Source organism: Argopecten irradians, chromosome 3 (assembly GCF_041381155.1).
Source record: "Argopecten irradians isolate NY chromosome 3, Ai_NY, whole genome shotgun sequence".
Taxonomy (NCBI): Eukaryota; Metazoa; Mollusca; class Bivalvia; order Pectinida; family Pectinidae; genus Argopecten; species Argopecten irradians.
In genome coordinates, this window is record NC_091136.1 from 7,127,633 (window position 1) to 7,141,474 (window position 13,842).

Sequence of the window (13,842 nt, forward strand, 5' to 3'; positions counted from 1 at the left end):
TAACACATACTAGGTACTAAATTGTTTTTTTTTTAATTTATCAGATGTTTAGTACATATTTTTCATCGTTTATGACTGTCATTTCCTTACAGTGTTTTTAATCTGTTGACTAAACCTTAAAAGAAAAACGTAACGAGTTTACAACTGATTATTGTAAATCCTAGTTGTCATACGCGTTTCTTAAATCATAGTTTGAAATTGATAACATATTAATTACAAAATACGTTGATTATTACTTTAAATAGAGTAGTCAATACCGATTTGGATGCCACCTTGTACATATGTAGATTTGGATTTCATTAGTTTCATCTTGGCTTCTGTTTTTCATGATTGCGAGGATATATTTTTTAACAAAGAACTATTCCTAGTACATACATTGTAGTACCCGGAAGACAACCCATACGTGTGGATTTAGTACTGCCCAGCGTGTTTTGATTGTGGTTTGTAGATTACGTAAACGGATTGGGATAGTCTTATTCAAAATTCAGCATATTTCGTTCTTTTCAGTGGTCGTTTAGTATGGGAGTTACTTTTCGCCAAGTTTCTCCAGAACACTGTATATTTCATACCTACGCTAATCCATACTGCCGCATCGACGAGTTTGTATATTTTCTCATCAACAGATTATCAACAATTGTGTACTGTGAGTGAAATTATAATACGTGACCAAAAACTGTTATATACAAATACATACTTATGTTTTAAGTGCGTCAATTCATTGATGATCATACCTTAGGTATGCTAACACGTATAATGTTAAGTTCTCGCTTGTTAAGATATATTATATGGATATTTCGATTACCAACATGTCAATTTGTTTGATTAGATTTAATATCCTTTGAACATCCATTGTTTAAGGATTGGCACGTATGTGTACCACGTATTGCGGTTTGCGATCGTCTGTATGTTCTAGGAGTCTAACGTATAGTCTTTGTAGTGTTATCTTACTGAACCATACCGACAACGACAATAGGACAAAATAAGCGCAGCTCACCGGATTTCATTATACTGACTACAATGGGTAAACCAGTCGTCCTCTTCCTTAAATGCTGAGCACTAGTCAATACATTTAAAATGTAATTACTATATAATAATAACATACTTGTCAATTTGGTCAAAAATTGCAATGTTTTTATTGATACGCGTACTTAACGTACAAAATTACATCATAATAATATGAAATCATAATAAAATTTACATGCATCATCATGAGATCAGTTCAATATAAGAGTAAACAAAATATATTGTGGCTTTACGACTTTAACGTTGTAATCGACACAGACTATTCCATTGCACTTGCTTGTATTCTAAACGGTCAAATGTGTAGTAGGATATTTATGGAAACGTATTCCACCAATTTAAAAAACTCTTTCTTTTAGAGATGCAACAATAGCTATGGATGCATTTCAATAGGTATCAACGTACCGAACCATCACAATTTGTATCATTCTGCGGAAACAGTTTTAAGCAGATACAATGTACCAAAGAAAGTCATAAAAAACGTTTGATACTTTTATCATGTGTTTATGACACCCCAATTGTGTCGTAGAACATACTTAACTAATAGGTCCATATTAGTTATTTTCCACAGGACCCATATCGGTACAGACAAGTACCCTTTCGGTTACTTAGTTGTCTGCAATTTTATTAACTTGTCTGCAAGTGACACGAAGTCCATATCACAGTCACGCATACACTGGAGAAGTTGTCTTCTGGTTGGCTTGTAGGTTTTGTCCTTGATCCACTCTGTCGTTATAGCAGCTAGCTTATCTTTGATGTCAACGCCAGTGAAATTCAAATCATATTGATCTAGAGTTGTGACGTCAAACCCGAGCTCGAGGAAGAGGTTGAAATAGGACTTCCCAAAATAGGCAACGATAGTTTCAACGTCATCGACGGAGGGAGATTCGTCTAAAAACTCCCGAGGAACTTCTAGTCCTGAATTGGAAAAATCGTGATATAGATTACATAGATATACATATTTATTAAGAGCGGATATAGAATTATAAGTATTGTGGTTCTCCTTTCTCAATTTTGATTCCGTATGGCATGTATCGTATTCCGTCTTTGCATATTACAGAGTTAGCTCCCATGCGGGTGGGCATAGATTGTTACGTCATTATTTTGTGAGCGCAATTCACGGCATTTTCTCCGAAAAGTATGACGTTACGCTTGAAATCATATGACGTCACAATCAATACCTACCCACAAGGGCAGATAACTTTGTAATATGCAAATACGGAATAACAAGGGTTCGATCCCCGGCAAGGACGTGAAAAGGTCATGAATCAAACCGCATGGCACTCATGTGTCCTCCCACTTTAAGACCCCTCGGGCTTTCTATCGGAAGTGTTATATAATAGTCGTTGTAAAATAAATATTATGGCAAACTACTATTATAACATTGGCCTTATTAAAATTGGTACTCTAGTATTGTCACTCCATTTCATAGAAATATAATTTTAAGGAACCGAGCGAGAATAAAGATCAATACATATATATCAGTAATATGTGTTATAATGTGCATACTCACAAATCAAAATTAATTAAAATCTTAACATGTAATTCACTACCAAACTTTGAGAATTACAATGCTTAAAATATGTATGTTTTAATTTCACTAAGCCAAATAAACCTAAAATGAATGTTGGCCGCACTGATAAAAATCTACATATCTTTGTCTATAGTGCAGTACATTGGGCACACACCTTTAAGTTGATAACATGTCTGTGAAGTTTGCTCCACAGCTTCCAGTAAATTCTCGGCATCCATCCCATGTTCCATCATGGCGGAGTAAATGTGAGGGAACCGGATATCCGGGCATCTATTACATAACCTGATCAGGATTCGCGTCACGATCGACCGGAAGGACAGGTATCGATATTCCACAAGAGTCTGGTCAATCAGTAGACTCGGACAACCCAGCTCCATGAAGAACATCTGGAAGGATCCGTCTATGTATTTGGAGATTCGTCCCATCTCACGTACGCTGGGTTTTCTGTCAGGAATACCAGATCGTCTGGCACTTTCTATAAAGGTAAAATATCAAGGATTGTATGTTGTTAGTATATAATCGCAAAACTGATTTTCATTTATTGAAATTCTAGAACTGTAAGGATATTCATATATAAAATTAAATGAAGTGCATGTATGTTTGCAGGATAGAAAATTGACTGCAGACATATTTTTTTTCTATTTTTAAAATCAATAAAGTTTGTTACTTACCAATGCTAGGCACATTCTGATCCTTAAAACATAAAGCATACAAAATAATTGATAAAATAAAATCATGGTTTTTGCTTTTTAAAGATACATTAATCTAATTTAAACGTATCACATTTATGATTTCCAGTCAGAGTTTATCGTGCTGATACATAAATCATTTCCTATTACTCTGCTGTCCTTAGGAATCAATATTAATTTATCTAAATCATTTGTCCATCTGTAAATTCAAGTGTAAAACGATAATCTTTCTGGCCGTGTTGTCTTGCCAAAATAACCCCAATATTATTACTTGTAGATGCCGACATGATGCAAAAAATAAATAAATACAAAAAGATAACCAACACGAAATGGAGGTTAATATTTTCAAACATGTTTTCCTGGTAAGGTGTATCTATATTTTAAATTTCCGAAATAATGAATATTATAAAAATTAAAAAATTAAAACAAAATTTTATGATTGTTTACCTCATCCGATTCCTCAAACCAAACATCCCAGTCCTTCCTCTCAAGCCAATGTGTACCATTCAAATCAAAACATTTCAGGGATGTTTCCGTCATAAGATCTTCGGCTCGAACTCTCTTCTCATTCGAACTAAACCGGAAGTCAGTGTGCAGGAAGTAGTCGTAACCAAGGTGACTTTGTTGGTTCATCTGTAGAATTTTACTCAGCAGATAGTCGAGCATTTTTTGAAGGTTAATACCAACGCCTGACATCCGAGTCTCACCTTTTGCCTTCTCCATTGTAAACATTGCCACTTTCATCACATGTTCATGGCAGTTAATGACCATATTCCATTTATGATCCACAGCCAAACAAACAAAGCCACGTTGCATGAAATTAGACCCATCGTATCCTGGCTCATTCATTGGCTGAAAGCGGACAATACACGCGGCAATAATTTTGTCCCATATGGCCTGTGGTATGAACTGATTGTCAAAGACAATACAAAGGATGGGTGTCATGACAATGGTCGGATCGGATATGACCGGAAGCAGAACTTCCGGATCAGCCTGACAAAGCATCGACGGTACAAGGTAAAACGTGACATCTTTCTTGAGGTCTTCTGGTAAAGGCTTCGAGATCAACCCTAGAATTTCCATAACGCTACAAAGCATATCCTCTTTGTCTAGAAATTCACTACAAGTATCCTTTGACCACAGCACTTTCAAAAACGCAAATGTCAGTTTCCCTGTCTTCTCATATTCCTTCCACTGTAGTTTTTCTTTTGGAGATAACCCCGTTTTAAATTTCGGGGCGGTGATGATGTGTTTAAATCCGTCAATCAACCACTGTGGCTTCAGCATGACTACTGGTGAAGAACCTTCCAGACCGAATGATAATATAGACCCGGATAGATGGAGATGTCTTCAAGAAAAACAAAAATAAAATATTTAATCCGAAACATCTGTTTTAATTTAATTTTCAAATTATCATTCTGCATTATACATGTAAGATCTAGAATTCTCAGTAGCACAGTACGGATACTATCGAACGGTAGTGACTAGTTGTTCTAAAGTAGATAAGACGTATTTTGAAATAAGGACAAAATCTTCAGTAAAGTATGTTAATAAAATTAAATGCGGTTTGGTACTAACGTACTGCTCACGTAATTTACGGATTCAGTGAAGGCTTATCCATCAAATTGAATATTTGAAAGATGAATATATTTTGAAATTACTGTGTTTTTCAAATCATAAATATGTTTTACAAATTGATTTTAGATCAGACTATAAACTTACAACAAAAATGGTTTGATTTCATCAACTGGTAGAGGAATGATAAGGGCTTTATTGATCGTGAGAAGTTCACGATACGTGAGGACATTGATGTTTTCGTCTTTCTTCTTGAAGAGTTCTTGCTCCAGGGCCAACCACTTTGCTGGCACCAGCGACTTCCATTGCGACTGGAGGTGTGCCACGTCCACGATCTTGTCCCACAATCGTTGGTAGAGATCTTTGTTCTTTGTGGAGTCATTCAGGTTATCTACATGATACATATCTTGGACGTGATGTTCCATGATTTCCCTAATCCCTGGCTTGTTGTACAGTTTCTCAAGGACTTCTCCGAACTGTGTATCCTTCTCTTCTTCCTGTAACAAAAACAGTCATTTCAAAATGTAGTTGGTGCATTAAAATGCATCAAGTCTGAAAGACGAATTTCGGGCATCTGTATAAACTTACCCCTCGTTCCTGACCCGATATATACATCTAGCAAATATAAGCCAACAGCATACTTATTAACCTGACGTCATTTTTCTGTGCTATGTATAAAGTACAGATAATGGTTCTTAATCTCGAGAGTTTTGAAACCATGCTCAAAATTCGCTTTTTCTGGATCGTAATTATTTTTCGCAATCTCAATATGTAGCAAATAGTACAGTAAGTTTATATGTAATAGGACATAGTTCCCTTAAAATGTATAAACATCTGCATCATTTGACATCACATAAGTATGTTACAATAGTACTACAAGCAAATGATTTTACAATTGCAATAAAAGTAAAAAAGATATATACTTACAGTTCCCGATACTAAGTCCATATGGGAGCCAATCAGAAGAATTGGAGGCGTCCCAACTTCACTTTGGGTTCTATCAATGGCGTAGGTTGCAATGGACCGCAGCCAAAATTCTATTCTTTCTATTAATGTGACAAAAGTAAATTTGAAACGAAACATCTATTCTAACGTTATAATGTGTGATTGTGTGAATATCATGATAATCTAGACGCTTCACGTTCAATGATAAATTTACTTAATTAGAACAAGTTATCCAATATCTATCAGTATAATAAAAGTATAACTGTTATAAGTCTGTATCAGATACAAAGAGTATTGCTATACTGGTCTATCACTGATTTGTTTTGTTTCATGAGTTAAACTTTACGGAGGAAAAGAGTCAAATGTATACATATACCAACCGAATCCGTCCCGCTCTGTTTGCGGATCAAGGCACATGGCTACATCAAACACTAGCAGGAAGATCATATCACTCGACAGCAAACAATGGTGTGTGTTGTAGAATATCTTTTCACCACCAAAGTCGTAAATTGTCACAAATCCAGTTTCTTCTTCGTCGACATTTTCAGGACTCAACATATCTTCCATGGTCGTCATTTGATCATCAGTGACGTGTAGTTCCGGTTCCTCAAGGGAATCCAAAGATGACGTAGACAGTTTTGTTGGAGATGATTGGTCTTCTTTGTAAGCTGGTAAGTTGAAATGCTGATTTTCATTATGAAATATTGCGCTATAGGTTTGAACGAATCATTATAGGTAAGTTGGTATCACTGCAACTGACACTTCATTGCTGCATATTGAGGATATATATTGCAGTTTATATGAATGATTTTTCTCTATTTGAAATAAGTTAATAACTTGAATGATGTTGTCGCCAATTTAAACAGTACTTAAATATTGCCTTTCTGATTTAATTTTCTTTCTTAATCCTGTTGGCAGTTACATGTATATGCCCAATCCTCGTTTTGTCTGGATTTATTTTCAAATTATTGTCATGCGTTGTTCACACCCACATTGTCAATAACAGTCTCGAACAGCGTTGGAATGTTTGGAACTGATATAAAACAAGAGGTTCACAATTTGATTTGACTACTTACTATATGATTTTGTTTCCACCATGACAGGTTCTGCTATGTCTTCTTCGGATTCATTACCAGAATCATCAGAATGATGTGAACTGCAAATCAACATTTACTAGCATAATCCATTTCTTCAGGGAATTCTGTAAAATTATATATCTTTTTCAAGAATTATTAATATGTTTTATTATACCTAGTCCTTGTCCATGCATTTATCATAACAATAATAACTTACCTGGAATTATTCCTATACCGCCGTATGACGCGGCGAAGACGGTGTTTCCCTGTCTCCATCTCTCTGCCATCACGTACTCTCTCTCGGGCACGCGTCTTCTGGTTCACAAACAGATGATTGGTAAGTAGGTGCGCCGTATCTGTAGATCCAGGTCCTTCCTCGGGAATCTGTTCCTCCAGCAGTTGTTTTACTAAACACGTTTTACCAACACCCTCATGGCCTATACAGGTAATGGTGATGTTAGACTTTTCCTCGACGTTCTCTGTTACACCTCGCTGATATTCTGAAGAAAAATATTGGATTTCATTTCGAATTTATGAAAAGGTCCCCGTGAATGAACTATTGATTTTCAAAGTTTTTGTAATTCCCTGCTTCTAGAAGAGACGACCTTTGAACTTTACTGGAAATATTAAAGAACTAGATTTATTTTCAAATATACAACATTTTCAAATTATCTGTTAAAAATCTAAGTTCATTTATTTACAAAACATAAGCCCTTGATGCGAATTATTTATCAGTTCATTTTACACACACTCCTACTGTCATCAGACTTTTCTTGTCAAGTGAAGCTATATCTGTTATACCTGATAGGTGTCTTGATGGTAACATAATCTTCGAGATAGAAAACTATGTAGCGAATCAAGCTTTGGTGAGCCGGCGATGAAATAACTTATTTTAGAAATAATTCAATTTGCATAGATCGAAGAGTCTAAGCTTAATCGTATGAACATAAATTATTAAATACCAATAACTTAGTTTTATACCACCATCAGTGAATGTTTAGTCTATACTTGAGAGTAGTCCAGGCTTTACAAAAGACAATTGCTTAATTGTTTTGTATCAATGATTACATTAACGACATCTAACAACCTTGACCATTTACGACAATGTTCTGGTCACATTAAACTGCTAAAATAGCATTCCAAACTTAAGTCATAGAAAATACACTGATTTGTCACCGGTTTTAGCCGTGGAAGATTTCTTTTTTTAACCCCTAAGATATGACAGATTGCGCGCGCTAACCTTTTGAACCTGAAGACAATTACGTACGTGACGTCATGACTTCATACGATGTGACCGTGGTGTGTATTTTCGATGACGTCATCAACATTGACGTGCAGATGACGGGAGCATGGTGGTGAAAATGCTTCGTTTTAGACTATTATCTCTTCTTTTTCTTTTTAATTAAGCATTGAAGTCATTATTTTTTAATTTCATCGGGGTATGAAAGAAATTTTGTTTGCAAACTGTGTGAATCCGCGTAAAGTTTGCAAACAAAATTTATTTCATACCCCGATGAAATTAAAAAAAATAGTGACTTCAATACTTATAATTAATTTTCAAGACAACTCTATAAAGTGGAATACGTATACACGTACGATTCTATTGATTTTTTCCAAGGGATCATTTTTGCAAACTCAATACGCGACGTAAATGTTTCTATTGTGACGTCACGATAACGTCGGATTTCCGCGCCAATTGCGGATTTTTTTTTCATCGTGGAATGCAAAAACTGAATAGGCCAATCAGAAAGCCAGACACAAAGATAATTAATTATATGAGAGAAAAATAATTATTCCTTGAATAAGCCTCGGGTTGGACGTTTATGAATTACCCCTCGAGTTGTGATTTCGTTGTCACACCCTCTGGGTAAGGAAAAAAATCCATTAATGTATTTCTACAAACCTTGTTTACAGACAAAGTGCCAGAGCTTTCTGTGATCCTCACTCCTATTTCTCCAGCGTCGTAGGACATCCGTCGGCCGACGCCCACCTTTTGAGCTGCATTGTATAGCGTCTGGACAAATCCTGCAGATGTCTGACCAGATGTCGAGCCAAACACGTCCTAATATGGCCATATAATGCAACACGCTGTCTCCTCCAGTATCGAGGATTGTCAACGATTCCGGCGGCGATACGTTCAAAAGGTACCGTGAAACCTAAACAAAGAGGGATTCATCAATGATATACTGTCATACATGTGTAAGAGTATCTTACATGGGTTTGTCAACTGGACAGGAATATCTCAACCCGAGTGGAAAAATTTGGCCGGTCAACCCAAGGCTTGACATTTGTTTGATTATTTTTATCCCCTATTGTAACGAAATTATCAGAAAAAATAATATTGCCCTCGTTGGTATTCTCCGTATGTATCGATGACGTCATTGACAAGCGCGTGTGAGCTGTGCCTGTCTTTTCGTAACCCTGTCAAGTTTTGAGAATAGGGGATTTTCTTTTCTTTTTTCTATCCGCTCGTCATTGGTGAGCTTTTAAATGATTGAAGTCCTAGAACATTGAGATACTTATATATCAAATATAGGCCAGTTTTGTTTACATCTTAGTCGCCTTGATTCGTCCTACTCTCCTTACTATTTCCGTGCCTTTTTTATATCACGTTTTCACTGAAATCTTTGAATTCCGAACACAAGTGAAATATTCAGACATTCATTGACATACTTTAGAACAATAATTCAACGAATGTGTCGTGTAAAAAAAGCTGCGAAATATTGACCCCGTTTTTAAAGTGCTATAGTATGTATTGATAGTGAGCCCGCGTCAACGGAATATACTTCTCACTTATACTTGCTATCACCTATACCTTCGGGTTAGAACCTTTGGCCTTGACAATGAGCGAATAAACGTTAAACTTTGTAAAGTCCTTCAAAATGCTGTTTACACGTTGTATTAAGTGGGAATATTTCAAACCTTTCTATGGCCACGTAGTACAGCCCACATTAAGGGAGTACGTCCCTGACCAGACCGTCTATCGACCTTATGTCCGGATCGGACAAACTTGTGGACAAGGGCCACTTTCCCACTGGACGCTGCATCATGTAGTGGAGGAAGAAGCGCCATCTCCCTGGGAAAGAAACGTATGATTAAAGAAATCCAGATTTAAAAAAGGCGGTGATAAATTATGGTTCTATACCTGATTATATTCATAACATATAAGAAATTCCGTCGAAGACAACTCATCGAATGAAATGTCGTATTTCTTCAGTTCTTACTGTATTTAATTTCATTGGTTCATACGACAATTTCATGTCCAATCATCTGGTATATATGTATGTCATCCAATAGTGTACATTTCATCATCACTATGCATGGGGACATATCTTGTGATCCGTCTTACTGTTATCCTTCGTTAAAAGCATTCATGTCAGTTTTTTAATTTAATAAGTGTATTAAAACTTATTTGCAAATTGTGAATTCTCATAGCGGATTCTCACGAAAGTTTGCAGACATAATTTTATTTTTACCAGAAGAGTCTAAATAACAGTAAATATTTTTTGTAATTCTATATGTAATTGGTCAGTGTAAAACCTAGTGTATATTGAAGTGTTTCATTAGCTCGTTTTGGATATTATTTGGGATTTAGCTGACAACACATTCATGTATCATTTCAAAGAAACTTTGTCAGGTGAGTGCAGTGTTTATTTTCAGTTTGACATTGTTATTTGCAATATCGGGGCATGTGTATACGAGACAAGTTATGTTTGAAATGACGCATGTGTGTCTAGTCCCGTGCTTTATATAGGGAGGTTGGCTAGTGAAGGTAACTAAACAGAGCAAAAATAAAAATGGCTGCCACTTCCTTGGATACGACACTGTCATAACTGGGGAATGTCTTAGAAACAATTTTCTGAAAAAGAATCATTATTTGTTTTCTAAATTTCAAATGCATTCTTTTTAAATTGCATTGTCAGCTTTAAGGCAATGTAAAACTTAAGACTTATTCTTGATCTTTAGACAAGGGCTCGAAGTACTGTCAAGTCGTTTATCCCCCTGGTACTTAATACTAGATCTATTTCGAAACACTCGCACAATAAAAACATTCTGCACAACGTAAGTAAACAGCGACTCGATATAATATTTGTGGACTGAAAAATGCCAATGCAACTGAAAGGGCGGCTAGAACAATAGAACATTAGATAAATATCTTATTACCAACATATTGCATATGCCTTTAAGAAGCATCAAACGCATAAAGAATGACTTGATAAGTCTTATGCGTATGCACTGTATGAAGATTTTGTTAACATGTGCAAGCATCAAGTTAACAAAGAAAACACATGAGTCAATTTTAATCTTTGTGTTTCTGGTACATTAAACAGACAAACTCAGTCAGTTTAATATATTCACGTCGGTGCGTTTTACCCTTACTCCCCAGAATACAATGTCGATACCGTACAAGCTATGACGTTACAGGTGTAGCAGGGTGCTGAATTCTGTAAAGCATTGTCATTTTTTTATCCTTAGATGTACGTGTCAATAGTACAAGGTAAAGTTGTCTAGCCTTTTTTCGGGTTTTTGCTGACTTCTTCGTCAATAGTTATAGTTATTAATGTTTTTGTTATTGTAATGTTCACAGAACTCTTGCGATATGTCAAGCCTTGATAAGCCATACATGCATCAGTGAACGTTTTAGTGATCTGTTTACAAAACAAATCAAGTCAGAAGTAAGTTGACGGTTGTTTGTTTGGAAGTCAGTCAACCACGGTACTTATGCTACAATGTAAGTTGAAATGTGTGTAAGTAAGCTTTTGTTTGTATGTATGTATGTATGTATGTATGTTGTGTGTTGTGTTGTGTGTGTGTATGTATGTGAGGGTGTGTGTGTGAAGGTGTGTTTGAGTGTTTGTGAGTGGATGTGAGGGGTGTGTGTGTGAGGGTGTGTTGGTGTGTGTGAGTGTATGTGTGTATGTGAGTGGGTGTGAGGGTGTTTTTGTGATGGGTGTGTTGTGTGTGTGTGAGTGTATGTGTGTATGTGAGTGGGTGTGAGGGTGTGTTTTTGAGTGTTAGGCAAGTTTATGCAAAAATTAACGATAACGATAATTTCAATAGAAATTGGAAAAAAAAGTAGGTAGGGAAATGGTTTTTGCTTACCGCAGTCATATTATCCACCTCTGAGGGAAAAAAGTAAGCTTTCAGTCGTAAAATAAGTGATTGAGGCAACGAAAAATAAAAGAAACTTATAAAATGAAACAATTCCACATAATGATAGAGACATAATTCAACATAACTCAACAAGCCAAACAGATTACGGAGAGTGTAAAGGAATCAAATATGGATTGAAAGGAAATTACGCTATTATATTATACTTCATATAAAATTATACGTATTTCAGATCGTCTGTGTTAAAACGTCTAGACTTTGAAAGATTATGAACTGTGACGAGAATCCGGAAACTTCAGTCTTACCTCTCTCGATAGGTCTCACATCATGGTCTGGCACATTCTACCAAGAGATAGTCCCCGAACGTATATTTAACATCCATCTCCTACTGATCAAGGAAGAAGACACAATTCAACATAGCCTGCACAGACGTTATCCAATTATTATAACTATCCATGTGTAAAATGGCTGAAAGTCAAGTCCTAAAATACCTCTGTCTATGGTAGGTACATACGTGTATATATGATATATATGTGTCTTCACTAGCGGTGTTACGTGAAAACATACCAATATATACTCTTGTGTAGCTATAGGTCAATGGTCTCGCCTGAGTACGCCTCAATATTCACTGTAGGTATATATAGTAAGAGGCTGTAGTTGGCCCCAAAACGTTATATATAGCGTCACGGTACGTAAAACTTTTCACATAGTTGGCACTACACATATGACCGCACTTCTCATATGGCGGCACTACTCGTATGCCTAATGTCGGTTCTGTTAACCTCCCTTCTGGTTTGATATGAGGAAATGAAGAATGGCATTAAACAAATTATACCAGGCATATCCTTGTTGAAAAAAGTGATTTCTGCAAATACGTTTTTATCTAAATACAATGTATATATAAAGCACAAAAACAGTTAGAATATGTAATATCATGTTTATAAGGCATCATGTAACTTTTCCCGTTCCGTATGAATGATTTTCATATCTTTATTCATCAATCTTTTTTCAATAAGTTACTACAGAAAGATACCAAACGCTAACATTTTCGCTTAGTTATGTTTGGATGATCAACTATTATTGTAAAACAGTTTTCTTTACTTCAACAATGAGACCAGCATCTGTGACAGTAGCCTGTCATACTTTATTTTACATATTTAAATATATTCAACTCTTTAATCAGAGTACAGTTGTTCAAACGGTTATAACTTAATGGTGATTGAAAATCTAACATCTGTAATTGTCGAGAAGATACTTTTAAGATTGAAAATAAAAGATATTTCAGCATTTATTTAAAAAAAAATCTAATTTGGGAATTAGGTATTTCAAATGTCCCGATATTCTGAAACACAGTGATATATTCATACTAAATAATTTTTATAATATTTTGAGGAATGTCTTAATTTGACATTATTACCGAATTTCAGGAAAATCCTTAAAGTTATATGTGCCGTAACTGAGCGAAAATTTTCACATGCTATTTTTCAATCGTAACTCTATTAAAAACCATAAGGTTTGATGAATAAAGCTGTAAAAATAATTCAAATGGCTTCAGATGACTTATAAACGTTAGTTATAACACAGAAATTTTGTACTGTAAAATTGTTGTTTTTATGCCTTAAATATGTTTACATGGAAACATACCTGCAGAAATCACTTTAGAATTACTAATAACATCGTAAAAATGTGTAATGAAATTGTAGACCACAATTTGGCTTCATGGTCTGACCGTATGTACTCATTTCACTTCACTATTGATGTAAATAAATGATTTTTGGCAGTACTGCCAAAAATCATTTTCAGCTCTTATTTGTACATGTAATTTTAAAACCTATGCATTTAAAGTACTGTAATTTTCAAAAAGTTGGTAACTTTTGGTGATGAATAACAT

General features: G+C 35.4%; 1 protein-coding gene across 1 annotated transcript; it reads right to left on the reverse strand.

The window, feature by feature from the left end:
• Window positions 1-1,119: 1,119 nt before the first annotated feature.
• On the reverse strand, window positions 1,120-12,627 carry LOC138317437 (uncharacterized). The gene is made up of 12 exons (XM_069259106.1): window positions 12,257-12,627; window positions 9,762-9,915; window positions 8,743-8,995; window positions 7,057-7,339; window positions 6,840-6,919; window positions 6,144-6,431; window positions 5,746-5,864; window positions 4,966-5,315; window positions 3,691-4,591; window positions 3,226-3,247; window positions 2,709-3,029; window positions 1,120-1,938 (listed from the first exon to the last, which is right to left on the reverse strand). Exons 2-12 carry the CDS (start codon window positions 9,909-9,911, stop codon window positions 1,625-1,627), a joined length of 3,081 nt encoding a protein of 1,026 aa, XP_069115207.1. The 5' UTR covers window positions 9,912-9,915; window positions 12,257-12,627; the 3' UTR covers window positions 1,120-1,624.
• Window positions 12,628-13,842: the final 1,215 nt, after the last annotated feature.

Coding starts and splice junctions, on each gene's coding strand:
- LOC138317437 (XM_069259106.1), bottom strand. CDS start 9,911: ATGGCGCTTCTTCCTCCACTACATGATGCAGCGTCCAGTGGGAAAGTG. Junction 5,316..5,745: donor TGGACTTAGTATCGGGAACT/GTAAGTATATAT, acceptor TTTTTGTTACAG/GAAGAAGAGAAGGATACACA. Junction 1,939..2,708: donor GACATGTTATCAACTTAAAG/GTGTGTGCCCAA, acceptor TTTCCAATTCAG/GACTAGAAGTTCCTCGGGAG.